The following is a 21,629-nucleotide window of genomic DNA, read 5'->3' as shown; positions in this document are numbered from 1 at the left end:
TATCGAATTAAATTGTCAGATTAATCGATATAAAGTATTCATTTAATTAAATCATAAATCGACAAATACTTGGAATAAAAAGAATATTAAATTTAAGAACGAATACCTTACAGTGATAAATTAAACACCAAAAACAACCCTTAAATCATACTAGAAAATTATCCAAGCATGGCTCGGTTTACCATCTTCATAAAAATAAATAAAGAAAAGAAAAGTACTAAAGCCTTGGAGAAAAGTTGAGAGAAAATCCTGCGCCTTTTTTTCTTTCTTCTCTTCACGTGTGTTGTGGAGGAAGAATTCTTTTCCAATTTCTTTTTTTTTCTTGTGCGCCTCTTTTTTCGTGAATAGTAGTCAAATCCCAAAAGAACATAAAATATATCTCTGTACGTGAGGTAGGTTAGTCAAAAAAGGAAAAATTGGGTCTAAAAAAATATCAAAGCCCAATAATCTAAAATTATAACATAATCACTAAAATTAAAAGATCCTTAGAAAATATCTTCCAAGAATATAGAGTATTTTTATGGAAAAAATCTTTATCTAGTATTCTTCCTTGATAAAAAAAATTCTTTGATTCTCCCTAGGCAGCTGAAGAGTAGTCACAAGGCGTGATCACACCTTATCCAAAAACCACTTCTGAATTTTTCTGTTCAAGTCTTCCACTAAGATCATATCGAAAACTTTAATTGTGATATAAAATGACCATTTTTAGCACATATTTATCGCAAGAGCAGAAAACTTCCTCCTATAATAAAATCACACAAAACTGTGTCAAATAAAGACGTTGAAAGTGGTAACAATGAGATATATGACAACAAAAATGTAAACTATTATGAGCCTATCAAACCCTTTGTACAACACACTTCAGCTCGGTTCACCAACCCTGTTGAGCTGAAACTCCTAGTAACTCTTTCTTAACATAATATGTCCAGAAACATGCATCCGACAGTTACAAAAATTCTCACGGTACAACAAATCTTGTGAAAAAAAAAATGATACGTGGGAAAAATGTGCACAAGATGATCCTTAATCCATCTGATAGAACTTTGTGTGTGTGCAATTTCAACATATGATAAATCTTCTTGAGAGATATTGAGTATTTTGAGAATTCTTGATGATGTTCAATGTAACAGTAGTCTTCTTCAATTCTGATGCATCTCTTTTTATATATGTTGTTCCCTACATCAATAAATAGATATGCTACTCACATATTTTCAAAGTAACCCAAAACTGTGCAAAAGATGCCACGTGTCCTTGTCATGTTTCTAAAAATAGTAACTGTCAATTCAAATTTCATGGAAACTAGCTAGTAAGAGTAACTAAAGATCTTTTATTTTGTCTTTGCTGACAATGCTTGGAATATACTCGGAGATAACTATCTATTGTCTTCAGAGAAACTTGCCAAATCAGTATGTGAGCTGATCTGTTCTACTACATAATATATTAGAACATTTTGATTTCATATAAGTTGTAGTAGATGTTCTTCATATCAGTTTAGTTGGACATCACAACTTGTTCCGTCCATTTCATCTTGTATAAGTGTTGTTGGAATATTTCATGTTCGCGATCTTGATTTTGATGTTAACAAAACTTGTTATTTATGAAGTGCTCAGGATGCTGAAACTAATCAGGCTTCGAACTGATCAACTACCGAGCCAAAACTAAAGCTATCGAGACACAAACTGAAAGAGCGAATTGATTGTCCAAACTGAATCAGTTACAACTGATGTATCAAATATCAGTTCATCTGATTGTCCAACTGACAGGCAGTTCAGCAGAAGACCTTCAAAAGCCCGGCCAGCTGATGAAGTGCTCAACTGATGAAGAGCACAGCTGATCAATTCAACTGAAAGAGTGAAATTAGTTCAAATGATGAGTCAACTGATTTCACCAACCCAACTAAAGATCGGTTCAGATGAACAGTTAGGAGCATCAATTAGAAATCAATCAGTTGCATATCAAAACAAGCTTATCCAAGTGGATTCCAGCTACGCACAACGATACAAAATAAACTGTACGATCAAGGTACAATAATGAACGTTGCAGCAACACTTAAAAACTAAATGTTTCAAAATAACTGTCAGAAAAGCCGAGACACAAATTTGCATTCAAGCTGCAACTGATACAATTATAAAGTCTAACTGTACGATCAGTTTTCCGCCTATAAATAGAAGATGAAGATCGGTGAGAAGGTGTGGGAAAAACAAGAGAGAAAAGAAAGGGCACACTGAATTCATATCAGCTTACTAGAAGCAATCAAGCCCAGAGGGATCACTACAAAGTTATATTAGCTTATTTTAGAAGCTCATTTCCCTTAGTGTGTAAGAACATCTTTCCATTGTATTCATTGTTCAGTTCTCACACACGCACATACTATCACTCACAAATACAGAGAGTTGAGCTTATTGAATAGCTGAATGAGTCTTGCACAAAGACAATAAACTTGTGTATGTAGTATTTGACACACAGACGTTAAATAAGTGTTGGCTGGAAGGTGCTTCCTTCAGTCTAGGCTAGGAGTTCAGTTAGGCAGTAAAATAAGTCCTAAGCCGAGTGGGTTTGTACAAGGACTTGTATAAATCAAAGTCTTCTAGTGTGTCATACCCCAGGAGGGAGAAGGGGTGACGTAGGAGTAGTTGAAGTCTCCGAACATTTATAAACATAGCTTGTGTATTTAATTGTTTAACTATTGTTCTCAAATTGATTTGATCAGTTAGAGAATTTTTCAGTTCATTTTTAACCATAACTGAACTTATATATATACAAGAACTGATCCCTCGCTTTTCAGTTATTCAGTTGCATAAAATATAAAACCAATCAGTTTTCTTAACGAAAGATTAATACTTCGAGTATTTTCCACTTAGTTTGTATAACCAAACTCGATTTAATTCATTGGTGTATACATTTTTAGAACACGAGTTATTGAAGCTCATGGAGAGGTGTGCACACGATCTTTCAAGAGTAGTATGTCTTTCAGTGTGTCACTTCAATTTAGATGATTTGCATTCATTAATTTTGGGTAAGTCAGATAAGTTTAGGTTTTATTTACCGAAACTTAGATTTAAATTTTATCTCAATGACCTAATAAAAATATTATATTTCATGTAAAAATTATTACTTTTTATTGCATATATAGATCGAATCGATCAATCTCATAGATATAGATATGTGACAAGAGACATAATCAAATAAGAGTGAGTCTCATGTGAGACCGTCTCACGGATCCTAATATGTGAGACGGGTCAAGCCTACCAATATTCACAATAAAAAGTAATACTCTTAGCATAAAAAGTAATACTTTTTCATGGATAACCCAAATAAAGATCTGTCTCACAAAATACGACCCGTGAGACCGTCTCACACAAGTTTTTGCCATCAAATAAAACAACTTTGTTTTACATGTGATTTATTCAATCTTGAGCCATTAATCCATACATAATACATGAATCTTTGACATTGAGCAATGTACCCATAGTTAGCAAGTGTAACCTGAGTTTTAGAATCGTGTGTCAAAAAAATTAAATAATATCTTAAAAAATAGTTTGAATATGAAGTAATTTTTTTATGTATTTTAATTATAAGTAGAGGAAGAAATGAATGAAAATTTGTTTTAACACTATAAATTGTCTTTTTATATTTAGTCCAAGTTTTTTCGAATTATTGAAATGATGTTGGATAATATCAAGACATAGTTGGATTAAATGTGCATAAAAATCAATATATTTAACTAAAACAAATTATTCGTGTTTGAAAATGGGACTAGATGTGCAAAAGAAATCAATTTAATTGTATAAAATCAAATCTCAACTTAGTTAAGGACCAAAACCCTATCGTGGTTAATTGCCTCCACATGTGAACGTATGTCTCAATTGCCTCCACATGTGAATTATCATGTTTCCCGAATACATATCCGCTCACTTTATATTGGAGCGCTTTGCATATAAAAAATATTTGTGATATGGATTGTAGAACCAGAATCAATTTACCAATGGATATAAATCGCATTAACCATATTAAATTCATAACAAACTAATGAAGTAGGAATATCTTTTTTTTTTCCAAGTCAATTCTTAAATTTAGTGCAATCCTTGTTCAAATGTTTTGCCTTTTTGACCTAAGAAACACTTGAATTCTTTTTGATATTATGTCTGGGTGAAATTTTCTTTTTCCTTGACTTTGACTTGTTTTGTAGACTTTTCTTATGTAGTCAGACACATTATCATTTTTTCTATCAATTACCTTCTTTCTTTTGAACACACATGGTTATCAACTCTTTGATTGACCATTTTTCCATATGTTTGTTGCAAAAAATTTTAAAGGGTCTTTGTTGATATGGAAGAGTGCATAAAATTATGTGCACAATAAAGTTTTAAGGTACTTCCACCTCAAATTTTTTCAGAGCTACTATATCACTCATCTTCATGATGTGCGCTCGCACACTTTTCACACTCGTGAACATTAATGACGAGAACTTCATTATCATGGTGCTGGAAAGGACCTTGTCTAAATTGTAAACTTTTCGTTAAATTTATTAAGTAGGTCCTTTACTTTTTAATGCCCCTCAATCGAACCATGAATTACAGCAGAGATTTTAAACTTTGTAAACATAACACAAAGACGATTAGATCGCTCTCACCTTTCATAAAGGTCAACCTCATCAGGTTTGCTGGCTTCAGTTATGGCAGGTGATTCGTGTTTCCTTATGTCATAGCCAATAATTGTAACTTCCAAAAATGCTCCGGAAAGATAGTTAGGACTATGCCTTTTAAATACGTAAATCCTTATACAGAGCAACGATCCTCAGGAAATAAGTGGTTAGTCAAGACAATTTAAACCGGTAAGAAATCTCTCATATCATGTTTTCATGTAACATTATAATTATTATTTGAATTAATTATCTATATTATGGATTTTTATAAGTCAAAATTTAATTTAATTTGTAATAAAAATTATGGAACCAAATATAATTTAAAATGAACAAGTTCTTTATTTGCATGTAAATAATTTTTTTAGCATAATATTAAATTACATGCCCGAAAACGAAATAAATCAAAATATTTGACACATAACATCCAAAATATTTCTTAACATGCAAATATGCATAATTTTGGAAAGATAGGATTTCTAAAAGTTCAAAATTTTAGAATAGTAGCCAAACAGGCCCTAAAATAAAAAAAACTCACAATTTGCCAAAAAAAAAACCCTTGATTTTGAAACCCAACCTTAGCTTAGTTCAATCGCTACCCTGACTCCTCATCCGATCAAATTGATGATGGCTGAAGACAGCCCATGGACTCCCGAACCTGGCGAACCATTGTTGTCGGCCGACGAATATATTTATTTAAATTGCATAACGAGATCGGATTTGCGAAATTCAGGCCAAACATCATGGCGGGCTCATCTTGGATGACCTTTCACCCTAATCTTCGCCCCTCAAATGGTCGGAAATCGAACAATCATCGACCAGATCTGAAGCAGAAAACTGCACACAATAAAGGCGCAATTCTCCGGCCAGTTCGTTGACATTATGCTTAGGGTAGCAGCGGAATTGATCGCCTCTACGTGGGATTTCAGCCAGTATCCTTAACGACGCAAGATCAGAGTTTCGTACGACGACCGATTGCGATGATTTGAAATCTAGGGTTCTTTGTCCAATTTTGTTGATTTTCTAAAAATAGCACGAAACTTAATAAAATTGGATTTTTTTTAAATTGTTTAACCTTATTAAGCAGAGGTAAAACTTTTTATGATATCAAATGTAAGAAATATATTCATGTTTCAAAGTTAGTTATATGATACTGAATGCGAAAAATGGATCGAATGTTACATTCAGTCATTAAGTTTAAAATACGTCTTGAATATCTTCTAAATGTTTGATAGTCTTCCAAGAACTCTAAACTTTATTATAGATAGTGTTGAATAACTTTTAGGTCCGTGTGATTATGGACCACAAACATCACTATTTATAGGCAAATCGTTATCATCATCGAATAAGTTTAAATTGAATGTGATCATGATGAGACATTTTTATGTCAAAAAGATCATAAATTTATCAAGATAGAATTTTGCACATCTAAACTTTACAAATCTATTATTATTATATGATTTTGATATGTTGAACATTTGAGAGGACACTCATAGGCGCCCTGAGACGTTCGTCAACATCTAGCAAAAATTTGATGTTTAATATGAGATGTTATCTCGGACAGCCAGGTATATAAATAATTAATGGGAAAATTCCGGACCATCTTGTAAGTTGATCAAAAAAGGGTTTTGGTCTTTCACTTAATCTTGATTATTGGAAAGATTTAAGATTTAATTTGGTAACAAATCTTATTGTGTTAAATGATTAATAATGTAATAATTATATATATCAATCATAACAACGACTCAACTGTTCATAATTTCCAAAATTCTACGTAAGTGTCTACCTGAATTACCAAATGTATTATGCCTAAAATAACCCTCTTCTTTTAGGTTAAAAATAATTTAAAAAACCAAAATTGTGTATTTAGTACATTGTACATGTACGGAGATTAACGGTAAATATACTATGCAACGACTTCCTGTGAATTGTAATGACAACGACAAGCAAAACTTCAATGCGCCTCTCTATCTAACTCAGCCGCGTGACCAAACCAAACCATAATTAAGGATCAAGGTTGACTTCGTCTATATCAAGAAAACCAGCTCACAAATCTGCGACTTAATCCTTATATATTAATTCACTCGATCCCAAATTCAGACATCTACAAATGAACCTCAAATCTACACAAATGGGGAATCCAAACTTCCAACAATCCAATCAAACTGCGCCGGTACTCACCCATTTCAGCCACCCACACGCCTTAAAGATCTCAAACACCTCAGTTTCTCAATGCTCCGCCTGCAAACTCGAGGCCTCCGGCGCCGCTTACTCCTGCACAGTGTGCAGTTTCACCCTCCACAAGAAATGCTACGATTTGCCTCAGAAGATCAAGCACGGATTCGACCAGGCCCATGTTCTTTCTCTGCAGCCAACGCCCGTCTACCCGGAAGGAGTTTTCAAGTGCGATGCCTGCGGGATACAGGGCGATGGTTTCTCGTACCATTGCAGCCCTTGCGGCACTGACCTGCACTCGATCTGCGCGAGTCTGCCGATGATTTTGACTCATAACTGCCACCAGCATCAACTGTCGATGACCTTCTCTGCTCCTTACGCGGGAAACGCGTTTTCTTGCGATATTTGCAAGAGGGTTGGGTCGAAAACATGGCTTTATCGTTGTAACTCATGTGAGTTTGATGTTCATTTGACTTGCGTGGCGAAGATACCGAGTTCCACGCCTCACAAGCATCAGATGATCCCACAATCTCCGCAACACAATTTACCGAGATCGATCTCCGATCGTCCAAACATGTACACGCACAATACGGGAGTTCATGGTGTTGCGAGGCCGCCACATCATTCTGCCAGCATGGGGAACCCGCAGAATCAATTCGTCACAACCCCGTACTCTGCGGCGGCAATGGGGCAACCGTATCCGGCGGCGGTGACTCCGATGAGCTCCGTGCCATATAACAATTTTGGTCAACCAGCTACCTATGGGCCTGCTACGCCTCCCAATGGATCGGGGAACCAAATCTTGGGAAATGTGGCGAATGGTATAGCCAGCGGCATTTCTCAGGCGACGGCACAGGCTATGATACAGGGATTTATGGGTGGCGACGGAACCGCCGGCGGAGGTAGTGTTGGCGCTGGAGGAGGTGTTGTGGATGCTACCGGAGGCGGTGCAGGAACGCCCGATGGAAGTTTTTACGTCGACGGTGACTATGGAGGAACCGATTTAGGACATGACGCCGGCAGCGGCGATGTCTCGTACTATTAAGACTTCTAAGATAAACCAAAATGCGATGTTGCCGAGTCTGGTTAATTCGAAGAATCAAAAAACGATTTGTTTCTTGTGAGATAAATGCATTAAAATTATTTAAATTTATGTCATGGTACTTAAAAATTAATCTCAATTCAAGTTTATTTTATGATTTGCTCCCTAGCAAATAAAATTTTATTTTGAACTCTTAAAATTTCACAAAATAAAAGGAAAGAAGGTCAAGAGGCGTCTGAGCAAGTCTTTCTTGAGATCCAGGTTTTCGAGTATCCTCATATCCGAAAGGTAGTTATATCTGAGTTCAAGGCGCTAGCTTATACTATAAATGCTACGTTCAAGGCATTTTATGATTCATGAATTGATGTCAATCGGGGCGCTTTCAAGCCAGGTTAAAGGAAATGGGTATCCGGTATCCGAAGTAAGAAAGTAAAAAACCTACCTGGTTGTCGTATGATAAAAAATATCATTGATTTTATAAATGAGCCAAAAATAGTATCAGAGTCGAGTTAAAATAATTTCAAGCATACGATAATATTATTATTGTTTAATTAAATATTTGAGGAGGTGATTTTCTCAAAAAATTATGGATCCGAACATATATTTGAGATTAAATATTTGTATGACTTATTCCAATACTTTGAAATATTACCAAGAAAAGCTAACCAAGGTTAGACATAAGAAGCAAACAGGAATAAATCGAAATCCTAAGGTAAACTTATGATTCAAAATAATAGGTTCTTAGAAATAGTCTCGATTTTCTCTAAGCTATCCGGAGATCTTAAAGAAATCCAAAAAACGGTACATAACTATGACAATCAGCTGTATTATGTAACATAAAAACTTGAAGAATTCCTTGAAAAATAAGAAGATATTCTTAGAACATTAAAGGATATTGAAACAAGAATCCAAACTCTAGAACAACAGTCAAGTTCTACTAAAAGAATCTCAGAAAGAAGGTTAGCACCATCTTTTGGTACTAAACCTTTATTACGCCAAAAAGAGAAGGCCAAGCTAATGGCAAAACCTTTGACCGACAAATAAAAAATGATCAATCTGAGTAAAACTATCTCAGAAAAGAAATTAAGTCGATAACAACGATAGAAAGCATTTTTCTAGAAGATCTTGCAGAGTTTTTTGTGAATCTCAAGGTCATAAATTTGAAGATGAATACAACAGGGGGTAAACCTCCCTAAATAACTTAGTCATCTTCCCGTGAACCACCAAGACAAAGTGTGAGATCTCATAATACAAATATTATATGACCCCAAACAGATTTCCATATAGGTGGAGAAGAACATCCAATGGGAACAAGGTCAAGGAGAAATCAAATTCTCTTGCAACAAACACCTTATGAGAAGTCTGTTTTACAACCAATACATCCTTATGGGGTTATGCTTATCCTTGATATACTAGATTTCAGAAACAGAGAAGATCTCATAAATGACTGGACATCGTCTACGAGAATCAAAACAGTAACACTTGATCTCCACAAAGAAGAATTTATTAAACTTTTATAAATGAGTTTGATGAAATCAGTTAAACTTGCCCCTACATGACTTCGGTAGAAACCAAGTAGTCAATCCTAGCTAGAGAATCTTTTAGTGAGATAGCTGAGAGAAAGGACACCTTATTTAAAGAAAAATTTATAGGGGTAAACTATTTTAATAATCGAGACATAGAGAAGAAAAATAAATATACCCAAGCTTATGATTGTACACCGAGATTATGTTTGTACGCAAGACCGCTCAGATCCAACAGAAAAGTTATGCAGATCAGCGGTGCAGGGATCTAGAGTTTGCAATGGGCGATCATGTGTTCGAGAAGGTCGCACCGATGAAGGGTGTGATGAGATTTGAGAAGAAGGGCAAACTCAGTCCTAGATTCTTGGGACCATTCGAGATCATAGAGAGAGTGGGGACATTAGCTTACAGAGTTGCATTGCCGCTGAATCTGACAGGAGTTCATAACGTGTTCCAAGTCTCGATGTTGTGGAAGTACATGTCGAACCCTTTGCATGTGCTGAATTATGAGCCATTGCAGCGACTCCAAACTTGTCTTTCGAGGAAAGACCTACTCAGATATTGGATAGGCAGGACAGGAGGCTCCGGAACAAGGTGATCCAGATGGTCAAGATCAAGTGGCTGAATCATTCCGACGAGGAGGCTACTTGGGAGACTGAGATCGAGATGAGGAGTCGCTACCATGAGTTATTCAGTAGGTTTTAAATTTCGAGGACGAAATTCTACATAAGGGGAGAGGAATCGTAAGGTCTAGAAAATTCGAACTACGTAACCTGACTGCATGCAATGTAGAGTTTTTCTAAAATATGTGTTTAATTATTTTGGCTGCATTAAATGCATGATTATTGCATGGATAGATGTTTTGTTTCATGGTTGTTAAGGTTTCATGTATCAGGACTTTTAATAGTTTTTCGCGCTCGAAAGAGGAATGGAGAACGGGGATAATTAAGGAAAATTATTTTTATTAAATAATTATTTTTAATTATTTAATATATGGTGTAATTAAGGGTGATTTTAGAAAATGGGCTTTATAGGGTTTTTTTATTCTTCGGGTCATATTTTAAACCAGTACGCAAATTTTAGCAAGTCGGGGGATGTTTTGAGGGTTCGGACAATATTTTCAAAAACGTACCTAAACGAATTATTGTACGGGAGGTTTTTTGGATTTAATGGGCCTATTTTAAAATATTTTGGGCCTAGACTCCTACTTATCCTCATTAATTTAATTAGGACCCATTATGCATTTATTTTATGTATTAACCCTACCCTCCCAAACCCTAAAACTACCCCCAACAATTCGGCCGCCCCTCCTCTCCGTTTCCAGCAGATTTTCCTGACTTTCAGCAGCTTTCCTCTCGAATTTTCCTCAAGATCTTTCAAAAGAATTCCTCTCCGTCTCTCCAGTGCACGTTCTACGTGATTATCTCAAAGGTTTCGCGCGTAAAAACGCAAAGCCACACCCTATACCTCGTTTTTCTCATCATTCACATCAATATATGAAGGTTTGTATGTTTTTGCGTGAGAAACATTCGATCTATCATGTTGTGTTGGCTTTGTATACCTTTTGCACGAAAATCTCACGTTTTATTTTTGCATGTAAGGGGCTGCTAGGTTAAGGCTTGGATGGGATGTGCACGTTCAGATCGAGGACGTCTAGGTGCTGGAGTTGGGTTTGGATCGAGCCATGGGGGAGCCGATCAAATCCTAGGAAATTTTGTGATTGTTTGGTCGATCGGGCAAGGGTAATGTAAGGTCCAAAAATAAGATAACGTAATCCAAATGCATGCAAATCTAAAGAAAATGAGAAACGAATAACTAAATGGTTTTAATTGCATTGATTAATTATGATTTGCATGATTACATGTTTAAAATAGGGTTTTTTGTTAGAATGCATAAAACTGTGTTTTACGAGTATTTGAGACACGATCGAGGAATGGAGACCGGAGACCATGTGAGTAAAAATATTTTTATTAAATAATTATTTTTAATCACTTAATATATGGTATATTTTAAATGGAATTTTTGAAAATGAAGTGTTTTGAGGTGTTTTTATACGTCGAGTCGTATTTTTGAACGGTATTTGATTTTCGACGAAAATATGAACTCAAAAAGATGATGAACAATTACCATGCAGAATATTTGATAAAAAAAAACAATTTAACATAGACGAATGAAACTCAAAATGACACAATAAAACACTTAAAACGATACACATAGGAGCTGGGTAAAACTGTGAAGAAAATGGAAGAAATCGTAGGAAGTCGTGTAACATTATGGATTATATATCTTATTTGAATTCTGTTGAAGCATGGAATTTTTTGGCCTTTGACACATTGTTATATATGGCTCAGTGTGCAGGGACGCGCATCCTATATGTTACTTTCTTTGATATTATGAACTTATTGTTGGGACATCGTGTTCTCGCACCCAAGACGTAGCGGAAGTTTTAAAAAATTTGCGTCTCGACATTCAACACGTTGCTTGGGTGTCGTGTGTTTAAAACCATACATAGGGTGTTTAGAGTTATACCTTTGCGTATTAAACACTGGACTCCAAACTATTCCAGTCTTTAAGCGGAGATAGCTCTTTTTTGTAAATCCCTACGAACGACTCTTCAAGCTTGATCGTCTAATTAGGTCCACGATCAAAAATTTTGTTCCTCGCTTGGATTGCACTAGAAATCGCAAGCGATTTGTGCATTGATACTATAGCCTCCGAATTTCCAAAATCTGGAGACGGTGTAGCGATGACGATGCAATATGGAAGAACACAAAGTGGCCGAATTATTTTTCCCCAAAATCTTTTGGAATGGCCGTGTGTTCCATGATTCATAATCATGGAGTTTGTGCTAATTGATTCTTAATCAATCAATAAAAATAATTATTTATTCCTAATCATTAATTAAGCAAATCCAATTTGTTTCTGGCCAAAATTTATTCCCACAACTTTCATGAAGTGGCCGTGACTTTTATTCAAGGGAGGAGAGATTTTGTTGTGAGTTTTTTTTGTGCAAAAACTTGTGATATGTATTATGAGTTCTAGTGGTGTATATATAGAGTGGATTAGGAGTCTCTCTCCCACAAAGACTCTATATATATCATTATATTAAAACTCTCATATAATTAATATATAATGTATTTATTAACTTTTAATAATACATGATATAATAATATCATATACACATATTTTATATCATCATATAAAATATATATATGTATATGTACATCAAATTAAATAACCATTATTTAATTTATAAATTAACTCTCTGGTTAATTTAATTCTAGACTCCTCTATAATATTTAAGAGAATTTGTATATGTTAGTAGTCTCCACTACTAGCACCAACATTTAATTAGTAAATTTCAAATTAACTAAATTAATGATTCCGAGCTCATTATAACACCGATCGACGATCCGAGAGCGCCGATGTACCAAGGATACAACTCATGTTCATATAATGAAAATCGAAAATTTTGAAAGTCAGCAACTTCCTGTTTTTTGAAGGAGCTGCCAGTTTTAGTGAACTCCTTCACAAAACAGGCAGTTCCACTCTCCTTCTTTATTTAGCAATCATGCTAACTTTCATTACTTTCATCCTATGGAATCAGCTCATAAACTCTTTTATAATCTTCATGTTTTATCTCCATTATACTATATTTGCCAAATTTCAACTTCTTGAACTTTTACTTTCTCAACGAGAACACAAATCTGATACTTGTGTGACCTTCAATAGTTCAGAGATACAGCTAGTCGTGGGTTCACATCTCCATGTGATTCAGAGTAACATTTATTCTTATTTGAGTTTACCCTAGTTAACTCAATTCTTTTCATCAATTCCTTGATCAAGAATGTCAGATCTCATTTCTGATTGCACCCATCGGATCAATGTAAGAGCGTCTAGTAGCATCGCCCCATGATCCCCAATGTAAGATTAATAGTGTCTGCAAGAACCTTTAATCATGGTTAGTATACAGTACAGTCCCTTAAATACATATATCCCGATCGAATATGCAACCATTTGTATATCGAGAGTTGCATATGAATTTGATAATGATGCGATTTATCTTTGAGTACTAATAGTGGCATGGTATGTGCAAATAGGAAAATACATTTTTCTAAAGCACATTTCTTGCTCTGGCAGAGACTCATTTCATTATTAATTCATCATATCACATAGAATATCTTCACCTGTAGGCGAACGGTGAATCCCCGACTACAATGCATTTTCTCCTACGTATTTCGAAACTACACCCAACCTTGCCACCTGATGACTCTCGATGGAGTTGGTAAACGGATCAAAGTATATGCTAGTACGTATAGCTCATACATGATTACGAGTCAAAGGACAAATAGTGTACAACCATAACTGCGGACTATTCCACTTGATAAGTGAGAACCACTTGGATAATCCGAGGGAGGGTTGTTTAGTGTATCATCATATGATCACTCATCGTGTGAATGAACATCTCCATGCCCTTGTCAATAAAACATGGCGTTTACATCACAGATGCTAGTCTCGTGTTCGAGCGACCTTTATCCTTGTATTAGGCAGATGATTCGACTAGGAACATGTTTAGAATATACAGTACACTTCCTAATGAGTTTCATGATCTTACGTTGCGACGCAGACCTCATGGTACCTATTGTATATTCAAGGATTTTATCTATGCAGTTTGTATAGGTATATAGATAAAGTATAATGCCATAATCGAATGAAGTCGTAAAATATTATTAAAATAAAGATTGTTTTATATTAGAATCAATAAAAGTCCAAGCTACAAGTTGGTTTGACGAGCACTTACTATAACACTTACTGTGTATTTGGAAGTTCCAAATGGATCAAGATTAATGCCTCGGTCTCGTCCTTTCCTGGCACTCTGTTTCCTCGTTTTATTGTAGAATTACAATTTAAAAAATAGGTAGGTAGTTATTGGGGTTGAGATTCGAAATTTGTCGTCTGCTTTAATGAAATTCAGGCTGAGTTTTCTTTTTTTGGCCTTTTCCGTTGGTATGGTTGTGTGCATAACTGGTAGACTCTCTCTCCTTTTGTTTATTTTGCATTTTTAAAATGGTAGAAAATCTCTTCTTCTTCTTTTTTTTCTTTTGAATGAGAAAATCTCTTATTTAGTGGATGATAAACGTGGTTAAAACATTGTTAGGATTATAAAAGGTAATAAATTAATTGATTGTGATAATTCATCTATCTCCGGCTTCTCTTATCGTCACTCACCTCTCTTATGTCAAAGATTTATCTTTTATTTATGGTTGAATTTAGAGGTAGGCATTTGATTTGGATGAAGGGGTTTAACAATTAGTTATTATAATATTTAACTATATTAATAGGTGGATTTGAAATTCACCTCAAATAACTTATTTAAACAATCATATGCATTTGAGATCATGAATTTGAAATTAATATTTTCAAATATCTCAATTTAAGTACACCCCAAGCTAATTAAGATAAGCATATTATAGTTATACCTTATGATATTGATACTACAAACTAAAATAATTCTTCGGGGGCCAAATTAACGGAATGAAATCTTTTGCAACATGATATTTCAAGTCTTATACAAAATTAAGAAGAAGAAAAAAAGAGATGCAGGAATTTTAGTTAATTTGAGGAAAAATAAAAGTATAACATACACTAGTTCATATTAATTGATGATCCAGCATATCGTATAGTGGGAAAATTAATTAAATAACATCGGTAACCTCTTTTTTTAAGAAAATGACTTCTTTGAGTGTATTTCATAAAATAAAAAAAAAATTGACCAGTATTAAAAAATAAAATACCCCAGTATGTAGCTAGACGCAACTTTTATCGGCTATCTTCTCCCTTTTTTTTAAAAAAAAAAATTAAACTTCATTGAGTACACAAAAAGGATCATAATTTTGATGGTTCAACTCATCCAAGCACGTCCCAGTTTTAGCCTAAAACTCAAGAAATTGCATGATTTAGGCTCGAGTCCAACTCCAACGAGAAAGCATCTTAAGTTTGAGTTTGGCATAATTGCTCTAAAATCATATAAAATACTTATTTGAAGCTTCAACCAAATGAATAACAAAATGATTTTGACTAGAGGTAGACTACATCATCTTAAATACATTATAAACCAGTCTAGAGTTGCAAGCTTAAATCAAGCAGTCTCATGTATAAACTCAGTAAACTACACTTAAATATCTTAAATACATTATAAACCAGTCTAGAGTTGCAAGCTTAAATCAGGCAGTCTCATGCATATACCCAGTACACTACACTCAAATAATTGCAACTCTTAAAACTAGGAGCTTCCGAGTCTGAGATTCTACACTTAAAACTCATCCTGGGTTCCCAAGCTCATGAGCAGTTGTTTGTCCCATTTCGGGTGTGGGAGCTAGCATCGAAGAGGATCAATTTCCTGCATTTGTTCCCAAAAGTATGACCCCGCTATGAACATTAGTGATGTTCAAGTCACAATCTGCTCAATCCGCCAACCTCAATTCACTGGCAGAATGGGCGAAATGACACTTTTCTCCGTAAGCGCACAATCCATTAGGAAAATTTTCACACATCCTTTTCTTATAATGATTCTGTTGGCCACCTCGACCAAATGAACTCACGGGCTTTTCTGGGCGGCCAGTTGAAGCACCAATACTCCTGATAAGCTGTTGTACCATAGCACTAGCTTCTTTGATCTGATCAAATGTGCCTTCAAGCTCGATGTTTCTCTGATTTGGATCAGTTTCATGGTCCCTTATAGAAAGCTTAACTCCAGTTTGTCGACAAATCTGCTTTGAGTTTGCACCATGCTTCCCAATAATAGGTCCAGCTAAAGAGGAGTTTATGCTAATCTTTGCTGTTGCTGATGCACCAAAGCTTCCTACGGACATGCCATGTGGCAACGATTCACGCCATCGAGATGACCCACCCATTGGTCCCAAACTGCGTGGATCTTCATAACCTGGAGCAGGAGACTTTCCAAGCTCCATCTCGCTGTGTGCAAAGTGGCATTTGTCACCAAACCTACATCCTTCGGGAGTGTTAATCCTGTTGCACATCTTTGTTCTCATGGTTGGGGCAGGACCATCAGGGAATTCTACGTTTCTCCCAGGAACAGCATTATGGCCACCCATGTTTGCTAGCTGGGTATGTGCATTATAACCAGGAATATAATGAAGGAAGTGGCAAGAATCGCCGAAAGCACACCCTGACGTACTGCATCATGAGAAATAAAGCCAAACAGTTAGAAAAAAGATACAGAAAGTTTGCATCACAGCAGCAATCTAAGCTTTATATTATCCCACAAACAGAGTGGGATAATAATTGGAAGAGAAAAGGATACCACAGGAATACATACGCAGCACGGTACTTTTCAATCATATGCTTACCGAAAACATCATTGGTCAACCAGAACACCGAGAAATTTAGTATTCTTCAGATGTTTATAAAATTGGCATATGCACATGAAAGGAAAGGGTTTGATGGGTGTACTTTTCTTTTGTTTTTGGATGTCAGCAAGAGCATTCAGTTTTGACGCAGGGAAAAAATATTTTGAATTTCTTATATTTATATATTCAATTCATACCAAAAGTAATGGTTGATTTCACTTCACCAATTTTGAAATTGCAGCATCTCAAGGAGCTTTCAAAGCCAACTAAATAATTTAATACAACCGATGGAATTTTTTTTTTTTGGTGGGGGGGTGGGGGGTGGGTGGAGAGAGAGAGGGATGACAAGAGCATGGTGTAAACATTAAGCATAAAAATAATCGTAAATCGAAATCTCGGGTCAACAAAAGTACAGAATAACTGGTTACAGGAACCATAAGAGAATAGCTAAGATAAATGTGGGATAATGATTATCCTTTCCATTGATATTTGAGACAAAGAACTCCTAAAAAATAGAATTAAAGGCAAAAAAACATTTAAAATTCCTCCCAAGGGCAAAAATAAACAAAAACCTAAAATTGTCCTCACTAGTATAACAGAGGAGAGATGGGTTTTACATTATTATATATCACAACATAAAAACATACTTGACCGCATAAAATTTCTTCCATTAACAATCTAGGAGGTATAAATAACAGCACAACTTTGAGGGTTAAGGTTCAAGCCTGAATAAATTCGATCTTGTCTGAATTTGCGAAACACACCATTTGCCAGACTTCATTAATAATTTCAGAATAGAGTGCTTATTTTTTAATGGATTAAGATTAGAACCTGAAAAACTTCGTGCATGGCTTTGATTTGCTTCCTACACCAGTATAGGAGTCCATTTCTGTACGAGAAAATTAATTTCCTTAATTCAGTTCAATATTTCAATGACTTCCAAATTCCATAACCTATTAAAATATCCAGATCCAGACACCCCAACATAAATATCATAAATTTTAACATCCCGGATAAGCTAATCAAGAAGAGCCAAACTACTGAATTTTAGTATGTACTGCAATCTCGAAGCTAAAAATAATCTCAAAAGTACCATCGTACACCAAAATCGAAAATTCTAAATCAATAGAAACATAAAGAAGCAAAGATATCTAAAAGTGAGACGAAGATCAAACTCTAACCTTCCTTGGCCCGCTTAAAACCACCATTCCCGGAAAATCCGGCGTCTTGTCTGCCTCTTTTCCGTCCAGAATCCATGACCAACCTCTGCAAGTTCTGTTACACTGCCAACTGCCACCCCAAAACCAAACTTCCTGTTTATATAAAATAATATTGGCTGGCCGTAAATCTTCAGCCGAGCGTATCGAAAGGAAAACCGTTTGAAGGCAGAGAAAAAATGGAGAACCAAAACCCTAGGGGTTTTGTTGGGGCGAGCAGAGAACGGAGGCAGAATCTCGTAACTCAATTCTAACTTCATTAAATCTGCAATTCTGATATGTTCAGGAATTGGGCCTATACACTTTGGGCTCAATTTAATCGGGCTCGGCCTGATTCTATTTTTTTTAAAAAAATATATATATCTGATTTCTTGTTTCAAATTTAATAAACAAATGAATAAGAAAATAATTGATTTTAAATATTTCAAAATTTTAAAATTTATTGTCACCCATGATTATTAGATTATTTAAAAATATTTAATTAAAAATAATGAAATATTATAGTTATTTTCCCAATTATTTTGCAAAGATATTAGATTTTTTAGATCATACAAAATTTCCCTACAATAAGTATCATGAAAAGTTATATCGAAATTTTATATTTGTTATTTAAAAGAAAATACATCTAATTTTGTGTTTCTAACTCCAAAACGTCATTTAAAAATTCACCCGATAATATCTTTTAAAAATCCCCCAAAATATTTTAAAAAGGAAACTTTTTATCTTCTCAGATATTTCAAGTAGATTTCATATGATTAAACGAGTTGTTTTTCATTCCAAATAGGAATCAAATGGATAATTATGGAAAAATCGTAAAATTTCCTTTCCTATTAGGAGTTGGAACCCCTTGTATTTCTATATATATTGACATGAGATATGTGTATCTATCACATACGATTATATTTTTTCTCACACACATTCGTGCATGCATGGCGTTCTCCAATGGTTCTTCTCCGATGACAAATCCCGTTGGAGGAGAAGAGAATCGCAACCCTTCTACTGTTTCTTCCGGCGACACTGATCTCAGAACTTTTGTACTGTTTGGAGTGACAATCAATTTGCCGATGGAGGTTCCTCCAACAAGTTCCTCTGATTCCGTGGGGTCTAACGAGACAACCCCGCCAGCTGTGGTTCCCCCGAGTAGCCCACCACCTGTGCCCCAGCCGCCGAATTTAGCCATCGTCCCTGATGATGATAACCCTTGGACGATCACGAAAAAGCTACATCAGAGCGATGTTGATGGTTCTTCAAGGCTTCTGCTGGGGAAAAAACATGTTCAAGCCCATATCGATCCCCATATCGGAAAGTTCGACGGGAAGAAAGGGGTGGAGCTCGTCGTCTACGATGTGGATACGAGGACGGAGCACAGGCTTACTCTCAAAAAGTGGAAAACGAAGAGCTACGTCCTTTTGAAAAGGTGGACGAAAGATTTTGTTAAGAGGCGAGAACTGAGTAAGAACGACGAAATCGGGTTCCGATGGGAGAGAATCCATCGAAGGTTTGAGTTTACAGTAATCAAGAAGGCGCCCGAATTAACAGAGATTGCTTTCTTATGAAATTAACAGGTCTGAGTTTGCGTAGAAATTTATTTGTTATTTGCCTAATAATTTCGATGCATCAAATTTAAGAAGGAATAAGTTTGGTCGTTGCAATTCTTTCGTTAAGGTTTGAATGTTAGAAGTCTGAAACGATGTTTTATTTCTTTAAAATAGAATTCTACTTTTGGTTCAGAGAAAATATTGTGGTTTTTTTTTTTTATGATTATTATTATTATTTGGCGGAACATAATCTTCTAATATCGCCTCTTGAAAATTATATTCAAATAATCATGATTACATTTGTTACGTTGTTCTTATTTTCTTTCCGCACCCTGTTATCGATATTTCATTTGGTTACAGTTTGCACAATATTTGATATTTGTGGACGTGTCAAGTGCAAAGTTGCACCAACTTGTGTGAAAAACAGTAAAAATCTAACTTCTAACTACCAAACGAAAGCGAATCCTAAATTCGACTGTCAGTTCTAATCTGCTAAACAAATATAACGCCAAAAACGAAGAAAACTACTGGAATTTGATGGAATAAACCCCTGACATCGTTTATATTTTCAATAAACAGTAGGAATTTACAAGACATAAAAATATAACGAATAAAGTTGCTGAAATCTAAAATGACAAGACTTAGAATGCTAGAAATATAATGGAAGGCTTAAAAACTAGTGCTTGAAGACTGGAATTTAGCAGAGAGTATTTGCAGATTTTTGTGCAGAGAATTGTGTTGAGTCGTCTGTCTTGTCCGTAGCCGATTCCTTCATTTTCTTCATTGTGCGGTGCGGTTTCTTCTCCACTCCCCCATGATCTCTTCCTATACGCTTCACGTTATCCTCCTATACGCACGCCCTTTAACTTACTCAAATCAATTTAAATTACTAATGAGTTTTGTTTTTTACTGTTGGATTTGGGTATGTTTATTTTTGGGTTTAATTAAAATATTGACCCAACAGTTAGATTTTTTTTAATGTGCACACATTTTTCTAGAGTATTCTGTTGTTATCTTCGTGATTGTTTTTCTAAATTGTCGAACTGTGTCCCTTTATATACAGCTGGTTTTAATGTCTTCATTGAGTTCTGTTGTGTGTGTGTGTGTGTAATATATATATTCATAATTGTTTTTTCTAAATTCTCAAAGTCTATCCTTTTATATAGCTAATTGGGTTTTTTTTTTCTAAATTATTACTGTGGCGAAATGAGAAATACGGGGGAGCAGGGGAAGGTGCACGAGCTGAGGAGAAATTCGGGTGTCAGAGTGACTCAATTTAACGATGTTTTTTTTAAAAATAATTCTTTTAAGATAAAAAAATTTTTTTTTCAAAAAAAGAATAATTAAGAGAAATTTGTGAAACGCTGTATAACATTGTAATCGTACTAGGTGTGTTCAAACTTCGGATAAAATCGAAAAATTCGAAAATCCAAACCGAAAAAACCGAACACTGAATCGAACCGAAAATCGAATTTTATAATTCGGATATAAATGTTAAAATCGAAATTTATTTGGTTATGTTTCGGATTATGTATGTCAAAACCGAACCGATCGAAAAAACCGAAATTTCATTAAATTAATAATTTTATTTTTGTTATATATCTTTTGTGATGATATTAGTGAATCATGAATTATTTTCAATAATATTTAATTGATTGTTGTTTATATAATTCATTTAGATTTTATATTTAAATGTTTTACTAAGAAATAATGTGAAAAGATAACATATTATATTTTACAATATATTTATCTTATTAATTTAAATAATTGTAGCAAAACCGAAATAACCGACCGAAATAACCGAACCGAACCGAAGAAAAATAGTTCGGATATCGGATTATATATTTGTAAAACCGAAAACCGAAATAAAAAACCGAAAACCGAACCGAACCAACCGATGAACACCCCCTAAATCGTACACATCTTCACGTAACTCAAATTCAAAACTTAGTGAAATTTTGAGTTGGATGCCAAAATATGCAGTAAAATTTATAATAATAATAATTATTATTACAATAACATTTTTTCTCGTTTCTGAGAAAACAATAGCATCGTCAATGTTCACATTTAAGATCGCATCGTGTCATCTTTTCTGAAAAAATTACATGATTTGCTAAAAAAA

General features: G+C 34.9%; 3 protein-coding genes across 4 annotated transcripts; 2 read left to right on the top strand and 1 right to left on the bottom strand.

Moving 5' to 3' along the window:
* Nucleotides 1–232: 232 nt before the first annotated feature.
* Nucleotides 233–18,226, bottom strand: LOC140987166 (zinc finger CCCH domain-containing protein 14-like). Of its 2 annotated transcripts, XR_012177082.1 has the most exons (4): nucleotides 17,934–18,226; nucleotides 17,584–17,641; nucleotides 15,667–16,579; nucleotides 233–249 (listed from the first exon to the last, which is right to left on the bottom strand). XR_012177082.1 is itself a non-coding variant. In XM_073455570.1 (3 exons), the coding sequence occupies exons 1-3, from the start codon at nucleotides 18,007–18,009 to the stop codon at nucleotides 15,847–15,849; spliced, it is 867 nt and encodes a 288-aa protein (XP_073311671.1). In that variant the 5' UTR covers nucleotides 18,010–18,226; the 3' UTR covers nucleotides 15,271–15,846. The 2 variants fall into 2 exon arrangements, 1 of the variants encoding a protein (XP_073311671.1); XM_073455570.1 differs by lacking the exon at nucleotides 233–249 and having other exon boundaries at nucleotides 15,271–16,579.
* LOC140988701 (uncharacterized) lies at nucleotides 6,726–7,983 on the top strand. The gene has a single exon (XM_073457748.1). The coding sequence runs from the start codon at nucleotides 6,753–6,755 to the stop codon at nucleotides 7,860–7,862; it is 1,110 nt and encodes a 369-aa protein (XP_073313849.1). The 5' UTR covers nucleotides 6,726–6,752; the 3' UTR covers nucleotides 7,863–7,983.
* A 692-nt stretch (nucleotides 18,227–18,918) lies between the features above and the next one.
* On the top strand, nucleotides 18,919–19,640 carry LOC140987517 (putative B3 domain-containing protein At1g78640). The gene has a single exon (XM_073456053.1). The coding sequence runs from the start codon at nucleotides 18,926–18,928 to the stop codon at nucleotides 19,523–19,525; it is 600 nt and encodes a 199-aa protein (XP_073312154.1). The 5' UTR covers nucleotides 18,919–18,925; the 3' UTR covers nucleotides 19,526–19,640.
* The last annotated feature ends 1,989 nt before the right edge of the window (nucleotides 19,641–21,629 follow it).

Source organism: Primulina huaijiensis, chromosome 11 (assembly GCF_012295235.1).
Source record: "Primulina huaijiensis isolate GDHJ02 chromosome 11, ASM1229523v2, whole genome shotgun sequence".
Taxonomy (NCBI): Eukaryota; Viridiplantae; Streptophyta; class Magnoliopsida; order Lamiales; family Gesneriaceae; genus Primulina; species Primulina huaijiensis.
Note: the sequence above shows the minus strand (reverse complement) of the source record. Positions and strands in the feature narration are given on the sequence as shown.

Excerpts from the sequence above, each read along its gene's own strand:
- LOC140987517 (XM_073456053.1), top strand. The coding sequence starts at position 18,926 with ATGACAAATCCCGTTGGAGGAGAAGAGAATCGCAACCCTTCTACTGTT.
- LOC140987166 (XM_073455570.1), bottom strand. The coding sequence starts at position 18,009 with ATGGATTCTGGACGGAAAAGAGGCAGACAAGACGCCGGATTTTCCGGG. Across the intron at positions 17,642-17,933 it reads TTTTAAGCGGGCCAAGGAAG|AAATGGACTCCTATACTGGT; the intron begins GTTAGAGTTTGA and ends TTTCTCGTACAG. Across the intron at positions 16,580-17,583 it reads CCATGCACGAAGTTTTTCAG|TACGTCAGGGTGTGCTTTCG; the intron begins GTTCTAATCTTA and ends CTCATGATGCAG.
- LOC140988701 (XM_073457748.1), top strand. The coding sequence starts at position 6,753 with ATGAACCTCAAATCTACACAAATGGGGAATCCAAACTTCCAACAATCC.